The 24,638-nt window shown below is 41.3% G+C and overlaps 1 protein-coding gene across 1 annotated transcript in view; it reads left to right on the top strand.

Annotated features, from left to right (window-relative positions):
- LOC103777681 (DNA helicase MCM9-like) overlaps positions 1-10,397 on the top strand; it is a gene marked incomplete at its 5' end in the record, with an annotated part of 15,185 nt that extends 4,788 nt beyond the window's left edge. Inside the window, 3 exons of the mRNA XM_008945242.1 lie at positions 167-249; positions 6,509-6,654; positions 8,843-10,397. Coding sequence (XP_008943490.1) covers positions 167-249; positions 6,509-6,654; positions 8,843-10,397 — 1,784 coding nt within the window. The remainder of the gene's footprint in view (positions 1-166; positions 250-6,508; positions 6,655-8,842) is intronic.
- Positions 10,398-24,638: the final 14,241 nt, after the last annotated feature.

Genomic DNA, 24,638 nt, shown 5'->3' with positions numbered 1-24,638 from the left:
ACTGACTCTAAAATCAGAAGGGATATATTCATGTTTAGGCTAAGCCCATGCACAAGTGTTCGAAGATCTAAAGAAATCTGAAGAAGTATTTCTATCCCTTCTAGTACAAAAAGCTGCTTTTTGACTTCGATAACACTTGCTTTCACTGCCCATTTATTTTTGACAGCTCATGCCCGGTTGATGTTTAGGGATATTGTCACTTTGGAAGATGCTGTAACTGTGGTATCGGTGATGGAATCTTCTATGCAGGTAAGATATCTTTCAGACCTTGCCATTGCTGCAGTATCCCATATAAGGGATTCAGTTTATCATGTAGATATATGCCAGCTCCCTTTGTTTCTTCGGAGAGGGTTTCATGGACTCATGCAAAGACAGCCATCAGAGACCTTGGCAAGTAATTTTTAGTCCATCTTGATTAGAATTCTTAAATAAAGATTATATTGAAAACCCTGGACTGATGATTAAGGTCTGGTGCCTTTATTTTTTCATAGACTTTTCAGTCTGAGTGAAGTTCTAGTGCACTATTGACTTTTGGTAATCTACATTTTTAAGACCTTTTAAGCCAGAATTTGTTTCTTTATGGCTGTGTTTAATAGCCTCTAATAGGTTTTTCTTCCCTGTTGTTATCTTGTCACTCATTAACTAGGTATGAGATAACAAAATCATTTTTTGTGAGCAAGTTTCAAACATTTGCCAAAAGCTACACTTCATTTTGCTGTTAGATCATTTTAAAATATGTTGGTGGTGATACTAAAACTCAGAACTTTTAGGAGGTTAATTTTACTCTGAGAAACCTTAGAAGTCCAAAACTTTGGTTGCACTGAAAATAATTCATTCCAGTTATCACGTGGGTTTGTGTAATGTTTCTACGTAAAAAGGCATTGAAAAAATATGGAAGGCTAGATTTTAGTTTACTGTAACATTATTAGCATATTGAATGTAAAGAAAAAGCAGCTCATTTAGAATTAATCAAAAGAATGTGTCCCTCATAGCATCCTCCTGAGCAAGCTCGGAAAATGTGAGATAGAGGAACAGGCAGTGAGATGGGTTGAGATTTGGCTACACAATAGAGCCCAAAGAGCTGTGATCAATGGTGCCAAGTCCAGCTGGAGACCTGCAACTAGTGGAGTCCCCCAGGGATCAGTGCTGGGTCCAGTCCTGTTAAACATCTTCATTAACGACCTGGATGATGGTATGGAGTGTCTGCTCAGCAGGTTTCCTGATGATACAGAACTGGGAGGTTTGGCTGAGACACCTGAAGGCTGTACAGTCATCTGGCGAGATTTGGACAGACTGGAGAGCTGGGCCAAGAAGAACCTAATGAGGTTCAACAAGAATAAGTGCAGAGTCCTGAACCTGGGCAGGAGGAATAAAATGCACCAGTACAGGTTAGGAGGTGATCTGCTGGAAAGCAGCCCTGTGGAGAGGGACCTTGGAGTCCTGGTGGACAACAAGTTGTCGATGGGACAGCAGTGTGCCCTTGTGGCCAGGAGGCCCAATGGTCTCTTGGGGTGCATTAAGAAAAGTGTATGCAGCAGAAAAAGAGAGGTCTTCCACCCCCTCTACTCTGCCCTGGTGAGACCTCACCTGGAGTATTGTGTCCAGTTCTGGGCTCCCCATTTCAAGAGGGACAGAGATCTACTCGAGAGAGAGTCCAGCAGAGAGGGCTATGAGGACAATTGGGGGCTGGAACACACCTGCCTTGTGAGGAGAAGCTGAGAGACCTGGGGCTTTTTAGTCTGGAGAAGAGAACACTTAGGGGGATCTAATTAATGTGTAGAAGACTTAGGGGGATCTAATTAATGTGTATAAATATGTGAGGGCTGGGTGTCAGGAAGGAAGGGGCAACCTGTTTTCACTTGTGCCCTGTGACAGGACACGGGGCAATGGTCACAAGCTGGAGCACAGAAAGTTCCACCTCACCATGAGGAAGAACTTCTTTACTGTAAGAGTTCCAGAGCACTGGAACAGGCTTCCTAGGGAGGTTGTGGAGTCTCCTTCCTTGGAGACTTTTAAGACCCCTCTGGATGCATTCCTGTGTGACCTGCCCTAGACTAGATGGTCCTGCACTAGCAGGGGGGTTGGACTCGATGATCTCTGGAGGTCCCTTCCAACCCCTAACATTTTGTGATTCTGTAATGTGAATCTGATAGAGGTGGGTTTTAATGGAAATGTGGAAAATAATAGAAACACTATTACTTCAGATAGAATATTTTTAAGGGAAATAAATCTTCATGCCTTGATGGAGGAAAAAAACATTATCATAAGCAGATTATCCAGAGTTTAATGCATAGAGGTTTTTGGTGTGTCTGAAATGTTTGGGTTTGGCTCTGTCAGAAGTGGTGTACTCCACTGCACAGATAACTGGTCTGATCTAAAATGACATTTCCTGTGTTTCTGTATAGGTTGATATGAATATATTAAGATTAAAACTATTTTATGTAGCACCTGTTAGCTCGATGGACCTTAAAGACCTTTGCAGGAATAGATCTGCCCATTTTTTTGAGATAAAGACCTTGAGAATAGGTGCATAAAGTCACATATGGCGGGTAGGCACTTGTGATCTCCCTTGTTCTTTCAGCGAGGGTTGAGAGACTAATTGCAGTTTGTGCCAAGGATAATCTACTGCACAGTGTTGCAAATGGAATTTGTCTCAAAAATACTACAGGGCCTGACCTTATTAAGTAGCAAAAGATTATTTCACTGTCTGCTGCAATTCATCTTGTGGGGTTTTGAAGAGCTCAGCTTTTCAATGGCAGCACTGCATCTAAGTTAAAATAAGAAGGGAGACTAACATGTCCAGTTGAAATGGCAGAGGATACCACATAAGTGTTCGTTAACTGTAATTAAACCTGTAATTAACTAGATGGGAATTTGATGGGACAGCGGTTTCAAAGCTATATGATTTTGGGTAGAAGAAATCTGAAATAGTTTTTTTTTTTTTTTAAACAGATCAAAAAGTGCAACGTATGATATAGTACTAGTGAATGTGTGTTGCCATCAGTGCATCTTTCTACCTCAGCACAAATACATGTAAAAGAATTGTTTTAACTGTGGATCATTTTTTCATATTTATACAGCCCTGCCCTCAAGGGCTGCAGTTTGCCTAGCAAGCATCTGTCTAATAAGAGTCAGTGAGTGTAATGGTTTGAAAATAAACCAGTGAGAGACTCCAAGTCAGAAATACAATTTAATAAGAAAAAATAAAATAAAAGCAATAATACAAAGGAAAAACCACAGACAAGAGTCAGAATACAACCTGATACTCTGTAGTTAGGGTGGTGGTAGCAGTCCAGATGAAGCAGTGGTCTCGTAGAAAAGATCTGGTAGCTCTTGTCCTCTGGAAATCCAGTGGGTAAGGCCCCCCGTGCTGTACTGAACCCCAGTTTATATCCAGGTGGGAGCACTTGGCTCCTCCCCCTGGGTGGAGCATCTCACAATGGGTTGATATCAGTCTGTGAGTCATGCAGTGGGTCCTTGATGGTCCATTAAACAGAAATAGCTCCTGGGGGGAGTTCTGTATGAGTCATGGGGCAAGGCATGGATGGGCCCATTAACAGGGAGGACTCCTCCTGCTGGGTGGGAAGGTGTTAACATCTCCCCTGACCTTGAACCTCTTTCCTTATCTGTTATAGCCTGAGGTGTGAGGTCTGTCCTGGGCAGCTGCTACCCATGATTTTCTTAACAGCCCATGAGCACTGACATAGAGAGTATAGAATACACAGTTTTTGGTTCTACCCACATAAAGATAAACTGGTCCCAGCCCCTGTAACCATGACACTGAGAAACTTGCCTGAATTATGACTGCAGAAGACTACCTGGGAGTAGTTGGCATGCTCACCATATTTTCTCCTCTCTTCACTTCTTCTGGGCAAGTAGGCAAATGTGTCCATTTCTGCTAGGAATCTGTGAATTTGACAGCTGCTATTTAAGGCCAAATTTTACTTTCCTCCTGGAAAGTATAAATGAATCATTGGAACAGTTTCTTTTTGAAGAAAGTGATTTATCTGGTTTATTTTAAAAATATAAATAACATGCAAAAGCTTATTTTCATGAATTGATTCCTTCTCTAGAAAAAAACCTCAACTTTATGTATAGATATAGCCTGTGTTTCCTGTGTAATTGTCAGTCTGCAGAAAAAGGTTGTAAATGGGGATGTCCCAGTGTTATTCTTGAAGCCACCAGTGGCTCAGCAAACTCTGTCTTTGATCCTGTCTTTGCAGCATCTACAGAAAGTCATATTCTTGCCATCAAAGTTTGCAGTTCTCGGGGCAGTGTTCAGACATTTCTTGTGAACCCTCTTGGGAAGGAGAACAACCACATTTTCATCATCAGCCTAGTTCACTGGAGCTGTTTTGTTTGTTTTGTTCTCTTAATTCACTCTTATTTTCCTCTTTCCTATTTTATCTTTGTGAGCTTATTCCAATCTTCCCTGGCATCATCTTTTCTTTGCCCCACTTCCTTTCTGTTAACATCCTTTCTCACCTTCTCTTGGTCATGTTTTCATCCTTGTGTTATTCTTTTTCCAATTCCTCTTCTTTTACTCCTTTCTTACATTTTGTCTTCCACATTTAGTCGCTTTTACACCTTCCTTTCTGCTTTCACTAATTTTCCCTATAATACTTAACTTTCTTCTCTCTCTGTTCTAGATTCTCTGCCCAAGGTTCCACAGTGTGTGGATTTGTCACATGGGTACCTTCCTCTACCCAGAATGATATCTCAAAGCCTCAGAAGGGCAGATATCTCAGAGATGTAAGCACCAGCATGGGAATGAAACTTCACAGATACCCTAAATTCAGTCCTGTACCACTTACAACTTCACACACACACAGAAGGAAGGAGTTCATTGTGATGGCCAAGTAAAGCACCGAGAAGTCAGTGGGGCACGACATAATTGTACCCCTTGGGCATATATCTAAAGATACATAATTGTGGTTTGTTTGGTTTTTTTGTTCTGTTGGTTCCTTAGGTCACAGGCTGCCAGTACAAAAGCCAAAACCAATTATACTTTGTCAAGCACTTTACTCAATGTTTTGTTTGTTTGTAGAATTTGTATAATTCTCAATTTCTTCATGTCTTTTTCTGCTGAATTCATCTCCAGTGTATTTGAGTATTTCAGAAATATCATTTTAGTTACCTCCACACAGTCTCTGTCAAGTGATGGGATGGTGCTACTCCTCTTCAGTGATCTGGAGCTGAATTATGCACATTCCACAAGAAACTGTCCACTAGAGTATATAACCACATGAGAGGTGGTTACAGCCCCAGCTTCAGGGTAGAAATTTTGTTCTTCTGTCCTAATCAAGAGACTGGACTTTCCTTTCTACACTCTCTGCCTCATTACCTATGAGCCTTCTAGTCCTTGAAACAAATACATCAGAGAAGTTCTGCAACAACCTTTTCCATGACTACAGACTAATGCTTCTGTGTGGAACAGATCTGCCGTGTTCCTCAAGTGATAGGCAAAAGAACCTCAAGTGATAACTTCACTGGGGTGCATTAATGGTTGCCTGGGCAGCCTTAGTTTTAGCACTGTGGCATTTTAGAGGGCTTTAACTAGCCACCAGAATGATATTTTATCAATGTAAAATATTCTTTTAATACAAAATCTTAAAATTTCAAAATGGAAGAAGGAGAAATTGCTACAAATGGAAATGTGGGGTCCATGTGATGCCATAGGTAGCAATTTTGGGTTCTAGAGTTTCCATAGACTTTTGCTATTGTTCTTATGGCACTTGATATGCATCTTGTTCATTACTTGTATTGAGCCTTATAGATTAGGCAGGAGTGGTAAATGCTAGCTAATCTGTGGCCGAACAGAGCATTTCTAGTGTCTTTCTTTTTTTTTCCCCCAAAGAGCAATTAACTACAGAGCTTTTCTCAATTACCTGCTGTGGAACAAACCACTTTGTGCAGATGCTCTGTTCCAAATGAAAACTACTTCATTTTTACAAGGCAGAGCAAAATTGTCCCAGATTAAGAACACTTGCTTTCTGGAATTATTCCTGAATAATTAGCTACTCTTGAAGAGCTATTCAGAAATATTTTTGCCAGTCAGTTGACAAGCCTTAGTACCCAGGTCTTTCCATTTAAATATTTAGGCAAAACTAATGAAAACTTTTTAGCAGTCAGAACTTCTTCAGTTATAAAAGTTGCTCACATGGACAGAATTTTTCCAAGGTATTTGGATAACTTCTTTAATGCTAATTTCCATTTTTAGGCATGATGTTCTCAAGCCTTAGGTGGACTTTCCATTTTTCATATAAATAAAAATAAACCAGTACAAGTAAACTGTAGGCCTGATGATGTAATTACTTTATGAGTATGAGCAACTTCACCTGTGTGAGCAGACCTAACAGGATTGTTTGTGTGAATACAGTGAATACTCAGTATTTGCTACCTTAAGCTTTTAAATATAGTTCTGTATAAAATGATCTTTGCTGTTTAAATTTGGTGCTGAATAACAAAAATAGGTTCCTGTTGTTATTTTGTCTCTCTGTTGGCACAGGGGGGTGCACTTCTCGGGGGCATCAATGCCCTGCACACCTCGTTCCCAGAGGATCCGCTGGCGCAATACCGAACGCAGTGCGAGCTTGTGCTGGAGCGGCTGGAGCTGCAAAGTCTTCTGCATAAAGAGCTACAGAGACTTGACAGGTCGTAACGGGCAGAGTAACAAAATAATTCAACAGAGAAAAATAAGTGTTTGACAATAATGTCTGGAGAGGGTCTAAAAACAGAATCTGACATTGGGAAGGGACTTGTTCTTTAGAGGACATGGATAAGCAGGGAGATTGTTTTAAAGTAGCACTCCGATCATCACAAGGTCTTTTCTCCCTCTGGGTTGTCGGATTTACAAAGAATTTAAGAGCATTTTAGTCACTTCCCAATTAATATCTCAGTTTCATGCTCAGATAAGTTTCTGTGGAGATTCTTAGGGTCAAAATGCCAGATTCTGTAGTAAATAATTTTATTTAACCTTTTTATTACTTGCTTGATAAAACACCATAAATCCACTCCATATTTTTTAAGCCTTCTTTTGTGCCAGACTTGTCAGGATCCTTCCCTTTCTGTTAATGGAAAATATCAGCCTGAATCAAAGTTCTGTTCTTTTGGGTGATTTTCCAGAAATGGACACATTTTCCTTTTTTACATGCTGGAATTTTCACTGTCTTCATCTGTAGTTTTCACCTCACTGCAATAATCTTTGGAAAGTCTATTTGCTGTTATTAATAGAAAATTTTTAATGTACTGAGGCTGAAAGGAAAACACTAAGGAAGGAAATAAAATTAAAATCATAACGTTTGTTTCCTGAAAAGAGATTAGGCCCTAAAGAAAGTCATGCTTTCTTATTGTTAAACAAAAATAAGAGATTAATGTTGCTGAAGCTAATGGGAACAGGTGGGAAAACACACTTTTTCCTCTAAATTTTTTTCAGACTTATTTTGTAACTCATATTAAGGACATATGAAATAACCACAGAGGATGAAAGTGCGATATCTTTAAAAGACAGAAAAAAAAGTTTTAAAATGGAGGTGTTCATAAGGGATCATAGAAATGTCAGACAGGATGGAAGATCATACACAAAGACAGGATCAGGTCTGTGTTCGACCTTCCTGGCAGGAGCTTGTGTTAGCTGGTCCAAAGGCCTTCTAATGAAGAGGATTTTCCATTGCCATTGGGTAGTATGTTCCATTATTGCTCCATCCTAATGCTCATAAAGGTTTTCCCAATATCCCACTGAATCCCCTGTGCTCCAAATTAAGCTGATTTCTTCTTCCCCCTCTTATGCAGCTTAGAGAATACTAAGTTAATGGCCTTTTTAAAACAACCTATTCTGCATTAGACTTGTCCCAAGCATTCCCTCTAAACTGTATTTCAGTAAAGCAAGCATGTATCTTTCTGCCGTTCTTGATGAGTCAGATAAATCGTCCTGCTTCCCATCAAAATTTTAAGAATAAGCATATCAGTAAATAATGATAATATAATGATTCAATGTGTCAATATAATGTTTTATCTCTTATATAGCAGAGGAACTGTTTGTAGTGCATAGGAATCATTTCAACAAATGCAGTTCCTTTTGGGATGGAGTGTGGCTGCTCTTCACTCGTGGTTAGAATCACTGTTTAGCAAAAAGTAGAATGCTGTCTCCCTTGGAAATCACATGTTTAGGTACAACAGTCAGAATATCAGCTGTACTGGGATTGGATGGAACCCTCACCCTAGCACCTTTCTTGCTTTGGAGGGCCCTAAGACTATTAATAGCCACAGGCAATTAAGTTCTATAAGTGATCTGAGATGCTTTCACCCTATGATGTGAAGTTCTTGACATGCTGAGTCTATAAGTGATAGTGAGACAAAAAACACCAGCAACCACTGTTCCAGTTCCAAGTAGTAACTGGATTTTCCATTCTGATAACTCATTTGAGGCTTTGCCTTGCTCAGGATAAAATCTAACAAGGTTTCTGTTCTGGGAGGTACACTTATAGAATATGTAATCCCTAAGGGACTCTGGCAATGGCTGCAAGTATTGCTAAGCTGTTTGTTTGGGGTTTTCTGTTTGGTTTCCCAAGAACATCAAGTTTAGGTGTTTGCTTTCTCTGTCCACCTGCCTGTCTTCTACTGGGGATGCTTAAATTCTGCCACTTACTGTAGATGGTGCTGAAAGATTACAGGCTGCAACACCAGCTTTCAGAACTGTGTGTGAAACTTAATAATGCACTTTTGTCACCTACATTATTTGTTGCTTTTCACCATTCATACATATTAGGCATCATTAATGCAATACAGAAAAAAAAAGGTAAGAAAAATAAATTACTGTTGCTTAATTTTTTTCATTCCATAGATTACAAAAGGAAAATTCATGCCAGCTGCAGCCTGAAGAGACAAATTCCAGTACTACAACAAGATGCCTGAACAAGGATACATTTGGGCAGTCAGAGCAAATGTCTCAGTCAGAACCTTCAAATGAGCAAGAGAATAACTCCAGGCTGCAGCCTCCTTTGCCTGAAGACAGCTGTGAAGGGGATCTGCATCTAGAAGCCTTGTGCAAGCCAGCACGTGGTAATAACAAAAATACAAAACATTTAAGTAAGCATAGTAAGAGAGGTGATGATGGCAGCCTGGTGTGGTTTGACAACCTGGAAGAGAGTAACACTGATGCTGAAGAAACTTTACGGAAAAAATCTCCGGTGCCCAAGATATCTCCAAATAACGTGGCTTCAAAAACCCTGTGTAAAACATCCTGTTCTGAAGATAGGAGTTCTCCAGTACCAGGGAAGGGAAATGGGGTGAGAGAGACACGAGCAACTGTGAAGCTACATGCTCCACTGGATCAGGGCAAAGTTTCCAAGATGAGCAGGAAAAGGACTGAAGAACAAAACTGTTTTTCTTCAGAAGCAAGTACTCAAGACCCAGTGTCGCCAAGTGCTAGTGTGCAGGATTCAGTTATTACACAACAGGTTTCTAGAAGGTGGCAGAAACTGCACACAGAGAGATCACGTGGGTTCTTTACAAGTACGCAGGACCCTGAGGCTTTAGTATTAGCTGCCTCTGGCCTGTCAGATCTTTCAAGTGATGCAGATTCTGCGCTAGGGGAGGAAAAGAACAATGTATCGATAGCAGCAAAAACTGCAACAATTTCAATGAGAAAACGAAGTAAAGGTCAGGTAGTGAAGGAAACAAAGGTATTAAGTTCCCATGAGCCAGAAATCTGTGACAATGAAAGTCCTCCAGCAGCTAAACTAGCTAAATTTTCTTTCAGACCAAGGACAAAACTTGATAGTTCTTCAGAGAAGAAAAATAAAAAATCATCTTTTTTTCAGAGTGAAACTATTTTTAATCCTGGAGAGCTGCTCCAGGGAGAGCAGCTGCCAGAAGAATGCTGCCCTCCTGAGAAACGCAAGATGACATTGACTTGCTTAGGAAAAAAAAGTTTGGAAAAACAACCAATTGATAATAAAGGGAGAGAAGAGCAACAGAGTCAGGCTGTAGGGAAGGAGATCAGAGGAAGTGCAACGTTATGCTCTGATGCCAGTTTTGGTGCTGTGTCATCTCCACTCACTGAAAAGAAAAAGGAGGGAGAGAAGCTTGGTGGCCCAAGCCCAGGGAAGGTGCGCTCCAGCACATTAGCCAAACTGTCATCATTCTCCTTCACATCACGTCCCGAGTCAAAATTGGAAAACCCACCTGCCATTAAGATTGACGCCAAGAAGGAAAGCCATAGCCCATTGCTGAAGGCACATGTGAGCAATCCTGGCAGGAGGAAGAGTTTTGCCTTGGGGAATGCTAGTAAAGTCAGTGTGGTCACACAGAAATCTCTCTTCTCGCTAGCAGAGCTAGATGATGCTACATTAGATTTTGATTGGGACGAAGAGGTTAGGAAAAATCCAAGCACATAACATGTATATCCTCCAAATTACTTAACATGCAGTTCTTCTGAATCTCCATCCTTCTATCAATTCTGTCTGTAGTTTACAAAGCACTTAAAAACAATCACCCTGGACTCAGTTGATACCAATGAACATACTTTCTTTAAGGGCTGTGTACTTTACACAGGCTAAGGACTGCATATACTGCAGGCCTGGTGTGGCTTTCAGTTTTCTAAACTCTTCCCAAGATTACTTATATCATCTGACTGCTTTGATTAGCCTGATGTCGCCTGAATAGTACCTGTGTAGTTATGTTCATATATCCAGAGTATAGTGAATCTGGAAGAAGAGCTGGCTTGATTGACTGTTGCCCTTTGTTTCATGTAATGGTTTGACCCGTACGGGATTCAGGTTCTCCTGCCAAACGTCTGTGGAACTTCAGAAAAATGATGATGCTAAAGCTATGTCATTATATGTAGTTCATCTGTATATGCTGTTTGTCTTGGTGTAGTTAGCGGGGTTGTGATTTATCATCATGCTGTGGGAATTATTTCTATATGATCAATATCATGGCAACTTTGCTGCATCTCCAGTTATTGTGCTCCTTGTCACACTGCTGATGTTGAAGACATGAATCAAGACCTTTTTGTTTCTGTTTTTTTAATTTCAATTTTAAATACACTCATTCCGGTGCCTGTGTCTGCATTCATTTTATCAAAACCCAACTCTCTAATAAACATGCAGTTCCCCACTGCAGAGAGAACAGATCTCAGGTGACTGAATGGGAGTCCTCAGTAACCAGGGTAACTTCAACACAGGCATTAAGCCCTGGCATAGAAGCTACACTTCAAACCTAGGAGCATGGTGAAGAGCTACCCTAGTGTGGCTTGGTTCTGACTCAGATAATGTTTACTTGAGTATTTTAACTGTAATTAGAGTTTTACAGCATCTGATAACACAGTTCATCTTCTGTAGCATGCTGCATCCATCCTATGTCATTCATTTGCCTAATGGGAAATTAATCTACTAATGTGTTGCAGGTTTATAGAGGAAGGGAAGCTATAGATTTCTTTCAGTGACTTGCCTGATGTGTTTCTCCTGTGTTTGTATTCTCCACAGAATACTCCTGTTATTACCTGCAAGGTAAACAGAGAATAGAGTGGTTGCTTACAGCACAGTAAATCCTTTGAGAGGCTTGCTACCACAAAGAAGATCTGATTCTCTCCTGATTTACTTAAATTCAGAAGTAGCTCCCTTGACACCGGGTGAGTTACAATACTGCAAAATTTCAGAGAATTGAGGGAGTGTGAGGCCCAAGTACTTTGGTGTGATACAGTGAAATCATGAGAACAGTAATTACAGTAGTTGTCTTATTGCTAAGAGTTTGGGAAAATGATAGAAACGTTGCTGTCCAGACTGACTGTCTGGTTTTCATGTCTGGAAGCATGACATCAGTCAAAAGAAGTGGAATTTATCCACCTCTCTTCCACAGCACAGAGCAACCCTTTCCTGTTTCTTCTCACAGAGGTATACACCAGGGTGAGGGTGATCCACACTCACGATCACACTCCCCATGAAAATGAAGAAGGGTGAAGAATCCTGGAGCTATCAACATTTATGACGGTCTTCCTACTTGAATTTTCCCAGGGCAGATGAAGGCACAGGTTTTCATCACCATCGGTGCTGCCTTTACATGGTGGTCTCATTTACAATCAAAAATGCTCCCTGCTAGGTTTGATGGATATTACTGGGTGACCAGTGCAAAGCCAGAACATAGCTACTGGATCCTCACAGTCAAGCATCATGAGCTTTTTCCACCATGCAAAATGATAAAATTCAGTGAAGAGAAATTTCATCCATCTATGCCAGAAGTATTGTTTTATTCATCACTTCCCTGTAGATCAGTAGCTAGGGCCTCATCTAATGTAATTTGGCACATAAAGTTATGTGATGAGCTGCTCCCAAGAACTGCAGGATCTTCTACTAAATATTCCTCTGTGGGAGGCTGGTTGACTCTCCCCTCTGCCCATCGGAAGCTAGAACTCTCTTGAAATCAGTGCAATCATACTGGCACAAAACCGAGGTGAAAGACAAGCTCTAATTTTCCTTTATATTCTCCAAGCTTATGCTGTGTTTGGGAAGGTTCTGTTTTCATATTCTGCTTGTTTTGAAGCTGTTGCCCAGTGAGGTCTGCCTGAGGGGCAGGAATGTGGCACAGTGAGGCAGAGCAGCCGCATTTCGGGAGAGCGGGATGGGCGGGTGATGCAGACGGCTGTCAGCCGCCCCGACGGAACGCACTGAATCCCGTGGAGAGAGGGGACGTGCCCAGAGAGAACAGCTGTGAGAACGGGCCACTCACGTTCCTGTGGTGCCCTCCAACCTGGGCATAGGTCATTGCAGTAAATGGAAGAAAATTAAACCAAGTTTATTTTTGTTCATAGTTGAAAAGTGCTTCCTCTGATCCAGTAAAACTCAGCCTAAAATACTGAGGTGCTGTATGTCCCACAGCTTTTCCAGTCATACAGTACTGGTCCAGTACTGTGGCCCAGTTCAGCAGTTTGGCTGATAAAATACTGCTAGATCCCCTTTTAAAAAATTAATATGTTTTGAATTGAAATTTATATAACTGTTCTTTTAAAGCACAGTCAGCAGAGCCATAAGCACACTGGCAACTTGCTGGAGACTCGATCTCTTATGGTAGGCTACCTGATGTGCGTAGCTCCTGGTGGATTCAGCTGGTTCAGTGTACTGCCAGACTTTTGGGATACATCCTTCCACTCCCTTCAAGTAGTACAACCACGCAAAGTATGTGTGCTGAGATACCTGAGCCTGGAGGAAGCTAAAGGTGTGAGCTCTGCTGCAACCTTGCTGAAATTCCCCAACTGCAAGAAGGAAGTTGTAGCAGCAGCTTCCTTTCAGCATGGCTAGAAAAAGCCCCTGGTGCTTAGCAGACAATGGAACCAGGAAGGATAAGGAAATATCATGGCGTCTGAGCTCCTGCTTAACGTGGACAAACCAGCCCACTTGAACTAAGGTTGTCACTAGTGAGTGCAAACTCTCATTTTTTTTAAGGCCTGATCTGCAGGTGTCCTGAGTGTTTAAGAGATGAAGCTGAGGTCATGTCAGTGAGATGTGTATGGTGCAGTGTCATTGTAACTTTGCTCTTCTGCCTTCATCTCTCTCGTATTCTTGGTTGTGAAATGGCCCCTTCAGTAAGAAATGGTAGTGAGTCATCTCACTTAAGATACCCTGTCTTGTGGGAGTAGAGGAAACAAAGTGACAGAGGTTCACTGCTCTTCTTGCAGAGGACATCTGAGAACATAAAACCTCCCACATTTTAGCACCTGCCTTTACTAGATTGCAAGTCAAGCTTCCATCCTTCTCTTTGAGCACATCAGGACGAATCTGCTAATGCCCAGGAGGCATTTCTGAACCAGTGAAGACGTTTTGCCTATAGATCTATGCAGCCCTGGAAAGAGCATGGCTGAGTTGCAATCTACCACTTTGACATGTTTTATGTATCTAAATGCGAGTCCTTTCTATAGGCTACAGTTCTTCATGAACTGCTCCAGTGTGGGTCTCTTCTGTGGGGTGTCTTCAGGAACAGACTGCTCCCATGTGGGACCCCCACAGGGCCACAAGTCCTGCCAGTGAGCCTTCTCCAGTGGTGGGTTTCTCTCTCCACAGGGCCATGGGTTGTGCCAGGAGCTTGCTCCAGCACAGGCTTCCCATGGGGTCATGGCCTCCCTTGGGTGTATTTACCTGTGCTGGTGCACTGTCTCCCACAGGCTGCAGCAGGCATCTGCTCCACTGTTAGCCTTCATGGGCTGCAAGAGGATAGCCTGCCAGCCTGCTGAATCACCACGGGCTGCAGGGGATCTCTGCCCCCCTTCTTCACTGACCTGGGGTGTCTGCAGAGTTTTTTCTCTCACACCCCGCTCCTCTCTCTGCTGCAGGTTTTCCTCATTCTTCAGCCCATTACTCACAGGGGCACTAGCACCATTGCTGACTGGCTCAGCCTTGGCCAGAGGCAGGTTTGACTTGGTGACAGGGAAGCTTCCAGCATCTTCTCACAGGAGCCATCCCTCTTGCCATTCCCTCACTACAAAAATCCTGCCAGACCAACCCAATACAGTCAGAGCAAAAGCCAAAAGGAATCAAAGAAATATACTGCAAAGCCCAGTCACGCTGGGTTTACCATGCATGGAAGGCCACTTGGGCAGCTTTGTTTCCCAGTTAGAAGCAAAGAAGAGAAGGCACAGGGACATTCTATTCAGCTTGCAGAAAGGCCCCATCTTTTCTATATTAGCAGAAAAAAAGCACTGTTGTTCTTTCAAACTGTCTGCAAAGAGGCCCCCGTCACCCAAGTGTGTTGGGTAAGCAAAGAATAAGTTTGGAAGAGCAGGTACTGCTGAGATCTTTCTTTACCAGAACAGTTGAAATACTACTGTTGTGGTATTGCTTCTGATTCATAGCAAGAATTCAGAGCATTCAAGATAAATGAGAAGCACACAGTAATAAGAGAACCTGCTGTTGATTTACTCTCTCCCTCACCGTTGCCATTGCTACAGAACCCATTTATCAGTGCCTTGGCAGGGAACATTGCTAACTTCTTTCCTTTTCCTATTTAAACCATCTTCCCCCACAAATAATCATATGTTTTAATGTTTTCTGAGTGCTACAGTAGCCCGGTGATGGGAGGATTTAATCCATTATGGCCATGACAATCTGGTGGGCTAACCTGCAGATGAATTTCCTCTGTGAGTAAATGTGCAGTCAATGGGCAGATGAGTCACTTCCTGCCAGCCATAATCTCCTTCATGTTTTAACGCTTGCCTCTCTGAGTTTATGATCTAAGAATATAAAAATATGTCCAATGTGTCTTCTCAAGGTGACATATAAATGTCCTTGAGAAAAGGTGAAAAGATTTGATATACAAATATATATCAAACCAATTATTACTGTTGAATACACTAGTATTTTATTAAGCTGTGTTTTAGATCTACAAGTCTGGTTCATAAAAGTGAATGTATATGTTGCTGTCTTAAAATCCAGTTAAACCAAACCTTAGAAGTCACTTGTTCTAGCAGCAATTTAATCGGGTCCTCACTTGTGGGCATCAGTGAAATGCTGTTCTTAGATATTGAGTAGCCAGACTCCATTGCCTTGGTTGAAACCATATTATGTGATGGGAGCGTGGGACGAGGTCACAGTTTTACTGGCAGATGTCCCATAGTCCTGTTCTCCTTGATGGCCCGTGCAGACATGCTGGTGAGTCAAAGGGAAGTGGAAAGCAAAAAACCCAATTTAATTGTACTTTTATATATCTAATTTATATTTCTGCATTTAAATAATGTTTTATCATAAGTCTTTTAATCGTCCTACATGGCATTTATGCTGGGGAAGGCACAGCCTTGGCTGAAACAAGGCTGGACTTCAGTGAGACCCACAGTCCTTAAAATTAGGAGCCCAGGTAGGATATTCTAGACTGTCATGAGGTAGCTCTGCTTGCTGCCTGAGTCGCTCCCCATTGGCCGGTACTGGGGAAGGCAGAGCTGTGAGTAACCACATCACTGTCTGTTTTACAGACCTCTCTGATGGCCTGTCTCCTCACTTCTTTTGTTTCCCAGGGACTCTGACTCTCTACTTCCCATTTACAGAAAAAGGCTATCGGCCATGCCCAGGGCTTGTTTTCTGAGTTAGATGCTATTGACAGAAGTCTTCATAAGGTGAAGACTAAGTAAAGCTGTTCCTGATTATACAGCTACAGGTTATTTCAGATCTCTACTGAGGTCTTTACCTGTTGTAGTTTTTAAAATTGCTTTAATTTTTAAAGTCTTTTTAGTGATTTTTTAATTTCACTTTCATCCACCTCTTCATTTACTGGTTACCAGATTCGCAGGTGAGTCTTGGCATGCTCCATGTGGCAATGTGGTATTTGTCACCCATTAATTGTAGGCATCACTGCAAAAGTGACTTCTAAGATAACAATGCAATCCATAGATGCTTATGTGAAACTTAGCCAAAATGAAAAGACAAGCAGAAAGAAGCTATTTTTCTATGTCATTTTCTTCTGATGTTTTTGGCTTTAACTTAAGCAGTTCCACTATTAAATTACACTTACTCATCAGTTCCAATCCTTCAGGATCACCTCCAGTTCCTCCTAGAGACAGCATGATCTGTGGGTATTTGTTACCTCTCAGGGTGTTCCAGCACTTATGAGTACAAGGCTGTGGTTCATGACATTCATATAGTCTGAACCTGCTGGAGACCATTGGCAATGCTTTATCCGATATGGCCTCCAACTGTTGCCACTGCTTCCTTACCATCCCTTTGAGGTGCCTTCTCACCTCCCTCCCTTCCTCCCAGACCCTTCTCTCTCTGCAACTTGGAATGGTTGTCACTGCCTGATTCCACCATGTCAGTGCAGCTCTCCTGAAAACTCCTCTGGGAAGTATTGCCCATCTTATTCAAGGCACTTCTGGGCCAGATACCTAGTTCTTAAGCTTGTACAACAACCTGTAATAGGAATTGCTTGCCATGTAAACTTAAAAAAACCCAGCCTTCAGTTCTTCCCAGCATTATGAAAATTTTAGACGTGCCACAGAAAATGTGGCAGCAGACAAACTGACAAAGGTGGCGTGCGCCATGTGTATGAGCCACTGCTCACACATCCTTGTGCTGACTGCCAGCTAGTCTCGCTCCAGCTTACGTGCTTCTCTTTCCAAATAACTAGTAAGCAGAAAACCCCTACATGGCTGAGTTTGCTTGTTGCTCATGTTATTCTCAGGACAGTATTTTGAATGTCGTGATTCCTGTCAGATACGTAGATTAATATGTTAAATATCACAACATGATGCGTACCAGGATTACAAAACCAAGTGAACTAAAGCCAAAGGCAAGGCAAAGTCACTGCAAACTAAACTGAAGCTTCCAATTAGTAAATTCAATGTGAACACATCTCCCAAGTGAGGACATGTAATATCACATTCTAGAGGGAACGTATTTATTGATAGGAAGATGAGGTAAACAGAGTATTAAGCGCCCTGTATTTCATGTGAATGAGGCAATAGCTTCATTAATAATGAATTCTAATTATGTCATCTCCCTGAGGTATCTGATATCCCTTCGCTTATCAATACTTTCTTTCCAGTCACACAGAAAAATGTTAATAGTTCCAAGGAATAGCATTGTCCTTTACTGAGTAAAGAGCACAGCTAGTTTAGAAAAGACTGAAAATATGTTTATTATTGACTTTGAGTATTCTGAACAAATATGTTTAATTATTTTTGCATACATAGTAATTATAGATATTGTGTATACACAATATATGCATAACAAATGCTTATAGTGTCATAATGCAAACAAAGTATGAATAAAATGCATTGTTACAATGGGAGTTAGGAAGAGAGATCCTTTGGAGCAATAACTTTTCAATCAGTAACATTTCCTAACTTAGTATCAATATATGATACTAATGGGATATATGATATAGTTACAATAAGATAATGTAAAAAGGGAAGTAAACAAGTGCGTCATCAAAGTTCCCAACAGAAAAGCTCATACAACTAAAATCTATATAACCATTATCACTGATGAGGTATTTGGCATCTTCTGAATAGCAGATTTCATGTCCCAAATCACCCTGTTGCCACTGCCAACATTATCCTGACTCCATACTCCTGGCTCCCATACTGCCTGAAAACAGGGGGGAAGAACAGTGGCAGCTGCAAGTTCCAGACGTAGTCATCTTCCTTGTGTTGTTCATCTGCACTGCCAAGTACTAGGTAACTGCACCACCTATTTCAGAAATTTCACTTGTCTTTCTCCCAAAGTGTTTTCCTTCTCCATTCAAGGCACCTACTTACCACAAGCTATCCGAGCAAAACATCACATGGAAGAGAAGCAACACCTCTGTACCTTCAGCATAAGAGGGACTAGTCTGAAATTTGAGCAGCTACAATTCCATGGGGTGAGCATTCTGCAGCGGAGGGGAACCCAGAGCAATGTGGGGTGCCAGCTGACATAGCCACTCGCACACCAGTGTAAGCACTGAGTCATGTGCTCCGGCCCACTCCGTGGGTCTGGTACCACTCTGTGCTGCCAGGTCAGCCACGCAGGCAGGTCTGTGGTGAGGAACATGCCAGTGCACCTCAGAGGCTGTTTTGGTAAAAAATAGTTATATGGTGTCTGGTTTAGTTTCTAAATACTTATGACTGACAGCTCTGCTCTGCTGTATAGCTAGTGATTAACAGCATCACTGAAAGACCTCTTCCTTGATTAAATAAGTAACAAAGACCCAAACCAAAATAATTTTATATATTCCATAAAATGTTAAGAAGATTGAAAACTTTAAAGTCGCTAGTGGGTAATTCCAGTTTCCAGTCAAAAGGAATATTTCCGGTGACTTCAGTGGGATAATTTTCTAATGACATTCACAAGATTCAGCTCAGCAGCATATATTTATGGGCCCATTATGCATTTATCAATATTCAGAACTAAGTAGCCTTCTAATCTTTTGAAAGAATCCTTTTGTTCAAGAAAACTGCACCTAAAAATATAGTGTTCTCTCCATGAACACAGAGAAAATATAAGGGTTTTTTTCTATATTAGTGATTAAAAATGTAAATTAAATTGTTCAAAAGTTGAAAGTTAAATTTCCATCTCTAACCACCTCATAGCAGTGTCACTGATATTATGATGTAACCTAATGTAATCATTAGATTTGAAATTATTTTACTCTGTTAAGTGCTATCTTGATTTAATCAGCTGTTCCTGTAATTACATTGTGGCTCTCTCATTAGTATTTTATCAGCCTCATTGACGGCTGTATACTTCCACCATTAAAATTTTTTATAGGCTACAATTTGATGTGCAGACTTCAGGTTGATGGGAATTTATTGCAGCTTAACTGCAAAAACAGTGGGTTAGCTACAAGAAATGGGAAGAAAAGTTCTATCATCTGTTTTCAGATGCCTTCATAAAATACTTGAGCATAATGAAATTTTATCTGTTAAATTTAAAGCTGTTTGATACTGATCACAAAAAAAAAGTTGGAGTAGAAAACTGGGTTTTGCAGGGGAGGCTGTTACAGGAAAAGCAAAAACTTTTGTCCCAGAAAGGCTCAAGTATCACATGTGATCCTATGCACTTTGGAGGCTAGTCTGCAAACTCCTTTACACACATGATGAGAAGAAAATATTTTAAATAAAAATGAGGGAAGCTCTAGACCACACAACACTTCAATCAGCTGTGTAAAGAGTGAGTATAACCCCCTGTACCTACTTTTTTTGTGGCATGTGCTTGTGTGCAGCATTTTCACAGTGTCTTCTTCCTGGTTTATTTTGTTTATACTTAGACTCTAACATACATTAAATCAGTGACATGAGATGCACACCTATTAGGAATTCATGGAAGAATGGAGTGATGGGGGCATATGTTTCCATTAACCACTTGTGTGCATGTGCTACTCATCTGCCTGAAACTAGCCTTGGAAGAAGAAATCTCTCCTTAGTAAAGGAATTTCAGATTTTTCTCTAGTGTATTATCAACTACCACAGACACATATTCTGATAAGCCACGTAATAACTTTTTTCTTTACTACAGCAACATATGAAATGGATTTTTTCACTGACAACGAGCAGTCGGAGAGAAGGGGAAGGTGTTGCGAGTGAAAGTTGATGTGGAACCAGCAGAGGGAGCTGAGAAATTGAAATTCGGGGTTTTTTTGTTTGTTTGTTTGTTTGTTTGTTTGGGGTTTTTTTTGCAGCGAGAAACGTCCTTGGAAGCCGGGCGTTGTGGAAAAATACTCATCGCTCACTGAACACGGTGGCTGCCTGCACTGCTTCTTCCCTGGCCCCAGGAGCCACAGCAACAAAATGATGTCACATTTCTTTGGATAGGAGTTTCACCCCACACGCTTAAAATGTCATTGAAAAGGTCTTTGTAGTACTGCTGCTTGTTGGAAGAAATAATCGTAGTGTAGTTGTAAGATCTTCCACTTACCAAATTATATGCTAAATTCTATCTTAATATCTTACATCAGCACTGTTGCCCTTACTACCAGAATCCATTGCACTTCACAGAAAGCCATGGTGAAAAGCCAGACTGTGACATTAAATGCTGTTTTCCAGACTAAGACACACAATACCTCAAGAGCACCCTGGCCTAGGTCACAATGTGTTTTATTACTTTTAGGATTATTTCCAATATGATGGGTGCCAGGACACTGAAGGGACATGGAGTCAGCTCTGGAGTGCTTTCTTAAAGATGTCGCTGTTCACTGCAAGGGGATTGGACTAGATGACCTCTGAAGGTCCCTTCCAACCCAACCCATTCTAGAATGGTATGATTCTGTGATCAGGCCAACAAACTTGATGTGCCTCAGCAGTCCTCCCTGGCATGGACCCTTTTGGCATCACACCTTCCTCAGCTCCGGGTAAGAAACTGTCCTGGTCAAAGAGAAATGCCTCTGGAAATCACTTCACTGTCAAAATCTCAGACTGAAAATCAGCATGGCTGTGGAATGAGCTGGTCAGGCGCTTCCCAGCTCTCTTTGCTAAATGTAGCAATGAACTGCTTCTACCTTTAATTATTTCTTTCAGCAAAAGGAACTGGAGAGAAATTAAAGACCCTCTCAGCACAATGTATTATCACTGAGAGCTGCACAATTGAAAGTTCCTTGTCAGCAGCATCCAAGGCAGGGATGGCTTTGGTACCTCTCATCCTTTCCTCAATAACATGCTTATGTGTCAGCATTAAGCTGATTAGCATTAGCTTAATTAGTAGCAAACCGAGTTTGAGCTGAATGCTCTTGAAAACTCTTTCTCCTTGAGAGACTTTTTCTCTCTCTGTGGAAAAGGGAAAAGTTTTTTATTCTCATTCTCTTTTACTATAGCAACATATACATCTTTTTGAATTGCAATCAGAAAACAGCTCTGAGCAGTACTATAACACCTGTAATTACCAATATCGGCTAAAAAGACCTTTTAGAGATTTCTCTTTCCGATTTCGCTGATACTTGCAGCGGTATTGCCAGCTTCGCTGTATCATATGCATTTACTAACCCCCTTCTTCCAAACTGAGACAACAGCAACACATTTCTGTAACTGGCAACATCAGCATTTCTTTACTCCTGGTTTCTGATGAAGTATCTACCATTCCCCAGCTTTTTCCAATGGCCCATGAATGTTTTGGCTAAGGAGATTGTTATTTACCTAATGCTTCCCTGACTCTCAAATGCTTGTTGGGCAGGTGATTAAAACATCACACGATTCAGCCACTCTGCTCCTTCCTTCCCTCCCTCCCTTATCTAACGCATCTGGTAGTGATGACAGACAGGTCATCAGCAAGACCTGGGCTTGGACCTCTGGGATTTGGAGACAGAATTTTGAAAGCTTTGAAAGCTTTTGTCATGCACTAGGTTCAAACTGAAACTCCAGCAGCTCTCTGTGTACAATCTGTGATTGCTTTTAACATCAGTCAACAGTTTCTTAATCAGTAAGCCTTCACAGCTTTGTTAGCAGTTCCTCCCAATGGGCACTTCTACCTTGCTGAGCCTGGGTCTCAGGCTGTGCTGGGGACCATCTGGGCCTGCTGGTTACTCTGCTCTGAGGAACACATGTTCAGGTGTGACCTGAAGCAGGAACAGGGCCTGGGGAGCTCGCTTGTATCTGATACTTCATAGCAGGTTCCAGCCAGTTGGAGGTCGCATCCAGGAGGAAGCCCGAGGGCGCTGCCCATCAGCAGATACCTAGGCACAACTTGGTGCAGGTGCTTTGAGCCCAGAATTCAGCAGTTGGAGACCATGGAGAGATGGTGGACTTTTCATCACTGAAGGTCTTAAATGAAATCAGCGTGTGCCTAGCTTTGGACAGATCAGTGCAACGCTGGGGGCCCTCTGGAGATTCCCTTTCTTTGGCACTGAGGACAGAAAGCACGTGTGTCACTGGTGTCACAGATACAGAGGTAAGCCTGTGCAGATATAACTACAGGTCTTGTGCCTCATTGTGCTGTATATTTGCTCATACAAAATGAAGATGCTCAAATTGCAGATTTTACATATTTCATTATAAATTTGCTGAACAATTCTCACTCTGAGTCAAGGAACACTGTTTCTGTTCGCTGTTCTGGACTGAAGAGAACATGTTTTCTTTTGAGAATGTGAGTAAAATAAAGTCCTTTATTTCCTCATAGATCTATGTAAAAATTATGTTTCTGAAAAGCTTTCTTATTAGAAGTTGCTAAGTGTTGATATGTGTTAACTTCAGATCCCTAAATTTAACAGATTAATTTTAGAAAATGCCCTATCTGGTTTATTAAGAAATTTCAGGGCCTTAATCTAAAGATCATACAGCTGCTTTAAAAAGAAAATCAAGATAAAATCTTTATTTTTTACTCTTCTAATGCTAGACTTGTATCAGTTAACTTACGTAAAAACATGTGCTTCATGAACTCAGGGTTCCCAAAGTGATATTGCTGATAGACTCTCAGTCCAATTTAATTTTACTTCTTCATCCAAACTGCTACTATCGGAGCCTCTTAACTCTTCTATTTGAGATGTTTAAAATGGGCAAACATTACAGGAAATATCTGGTTCCTATTACTGCCGCAGAACCACCACCCTCCCTAAGCTGAGAGTATTTGTGATGCCAAAAAGTTAACTAGGTCAGTGTGTCAGTTTAAATTGTACAGGAGATGAGCATTAGATGTTTAATAAACTTAACTGTCTGTTTCTGGATCTGGAATGTCTGTTTGCTAGGACAGAGCAGGAGCAGAGATGGTGGGCTTTGAATTAATCAAAACCAGTATGCTGGAATGCATGCAGAAAATTAAGTGGCAGTCAGAATTACAGTATTTATTGTGTTTTCTAAATTATAAGGTTAAGCCAAAGCTGAAGAATGGGATGGCTTTCAGAATGAAAATTCTGTAAGCATTTAGATAGTTTGCTCTGGCTGCAGTTTGGAGTAACTGCCTGGATAAACCATCAAAAAGGTCATGTGAAGGAATATTCCTGAAGTGCACACAACATGAATTTGCAGGCATTGGGTACCTTCAGCTGTGTCTCAATTATGGGACAGGAGAGCACTGTCTAGGTGCATGCTACACTGCATCTCATCTTTGTCCTGTTTAGATTTGAACATATACCATCCCTTTCCCTAGGCCATATGCTTACTTCCATGGGAGAAATCTGGGAGCACACTCCAGGAGGCAGCACTGGAAGCTTCTGTCAGGAACTCAGCTGCAAAATCAGGAAAACAGGATATGCTGGCCCATAGCCTAAATGCATCCTCCTTGCAACTGGGATTCACAGCCTGAAGTGATTTTAGGTTTTTAGGTTATCAGTATGTGCACAGGGCACCAGCTCCCCTTTCTTCCAAAAGAGGTAGTTATGTGCTCCTCTTGCAACATAAGGATTAGAGCGTTCCCTTGTGAAGTGAGATCTTGATTAGTAATATTCAACCTTAGATGATTCTGATTCTTATACAGTCACTGACCTATCCACCGTTATTTTTTGCTTTTGGAGGAGATAAGTTTGACATTTAACAGTGACTTGCTTTTCCTCCCCAGTATGGCTGAAATCTGAGGAGAACATTGAGGGGAAAGTGACTCTACTGGGAACCTTCTGGTTCCTGGTATTGTACGGGAAGGCTGTTTTCTTCAGTGCAGCCCATAATATCTTGAGATGTGAAAAGTTTATGCTTTCACTGCTGGGTTAGGTAGCAGAGCATTCTGGTGACAAAGCTGGTGATCTGAGAACAGAGGAGAACTTTTCAGAAAATGCCTCAAAACCAGCTTAAGTTTAGTTTTAAAATCTTGACAGAATCAGTAAGAATAGCTGTTGATATGCTTTTCCTGCACTAAATAAATGGATTTATTTTCTGGTACTAAAAACTATGTATGGGCTTATTTTTAGATGGCGTTGTGCAGTTTGTGCTCACTCAGACAGTAAGCACTGGGAAATTGATATAAAAATATGGTTGGAGTAAAAATAGATGGTTTTCCTCTATATTCGTTCCGTTTCTTGGAACAGGATGTTTCTGAAAGTACAGGTGTGAAAGTAAGCGCTGTCAAAATGAATAGGACAGCAGATACCACCTCAGTTCCATGTGAGATAATAACAGAAAGCCCACTTCAGGCAGGTTGTTTTCTCTTGTAGTTATGTTTCAGGCTTTGTGATCTCTCAAGACTTGTAATCAGATAGAAGCTGCTGAAATATCAGCATCCAGTATCAACTTCCTAAAAGAGCTGTTGTCCCTATTGTCACGTAGT

Source organism: Merops nubicus, unplaced genomic scaffold (genome assembly GCF_000691845.1).
Source record: "Merops nubicus isolate BGI_N331 unplaced genomic scaffold, ASM69184v1 scaffold18768, whole genome shotgun sequence".
NCBI classification, from domain to species: domain Eukaryota; kingdom Metazoa; phylum Chordata; class Aves; order Coraciiformes; family Meropidae; genus Merops; species Merops nubicus.
This window is presented reverse-complemented; position numbering and strand designations above follow the sequence as displayed.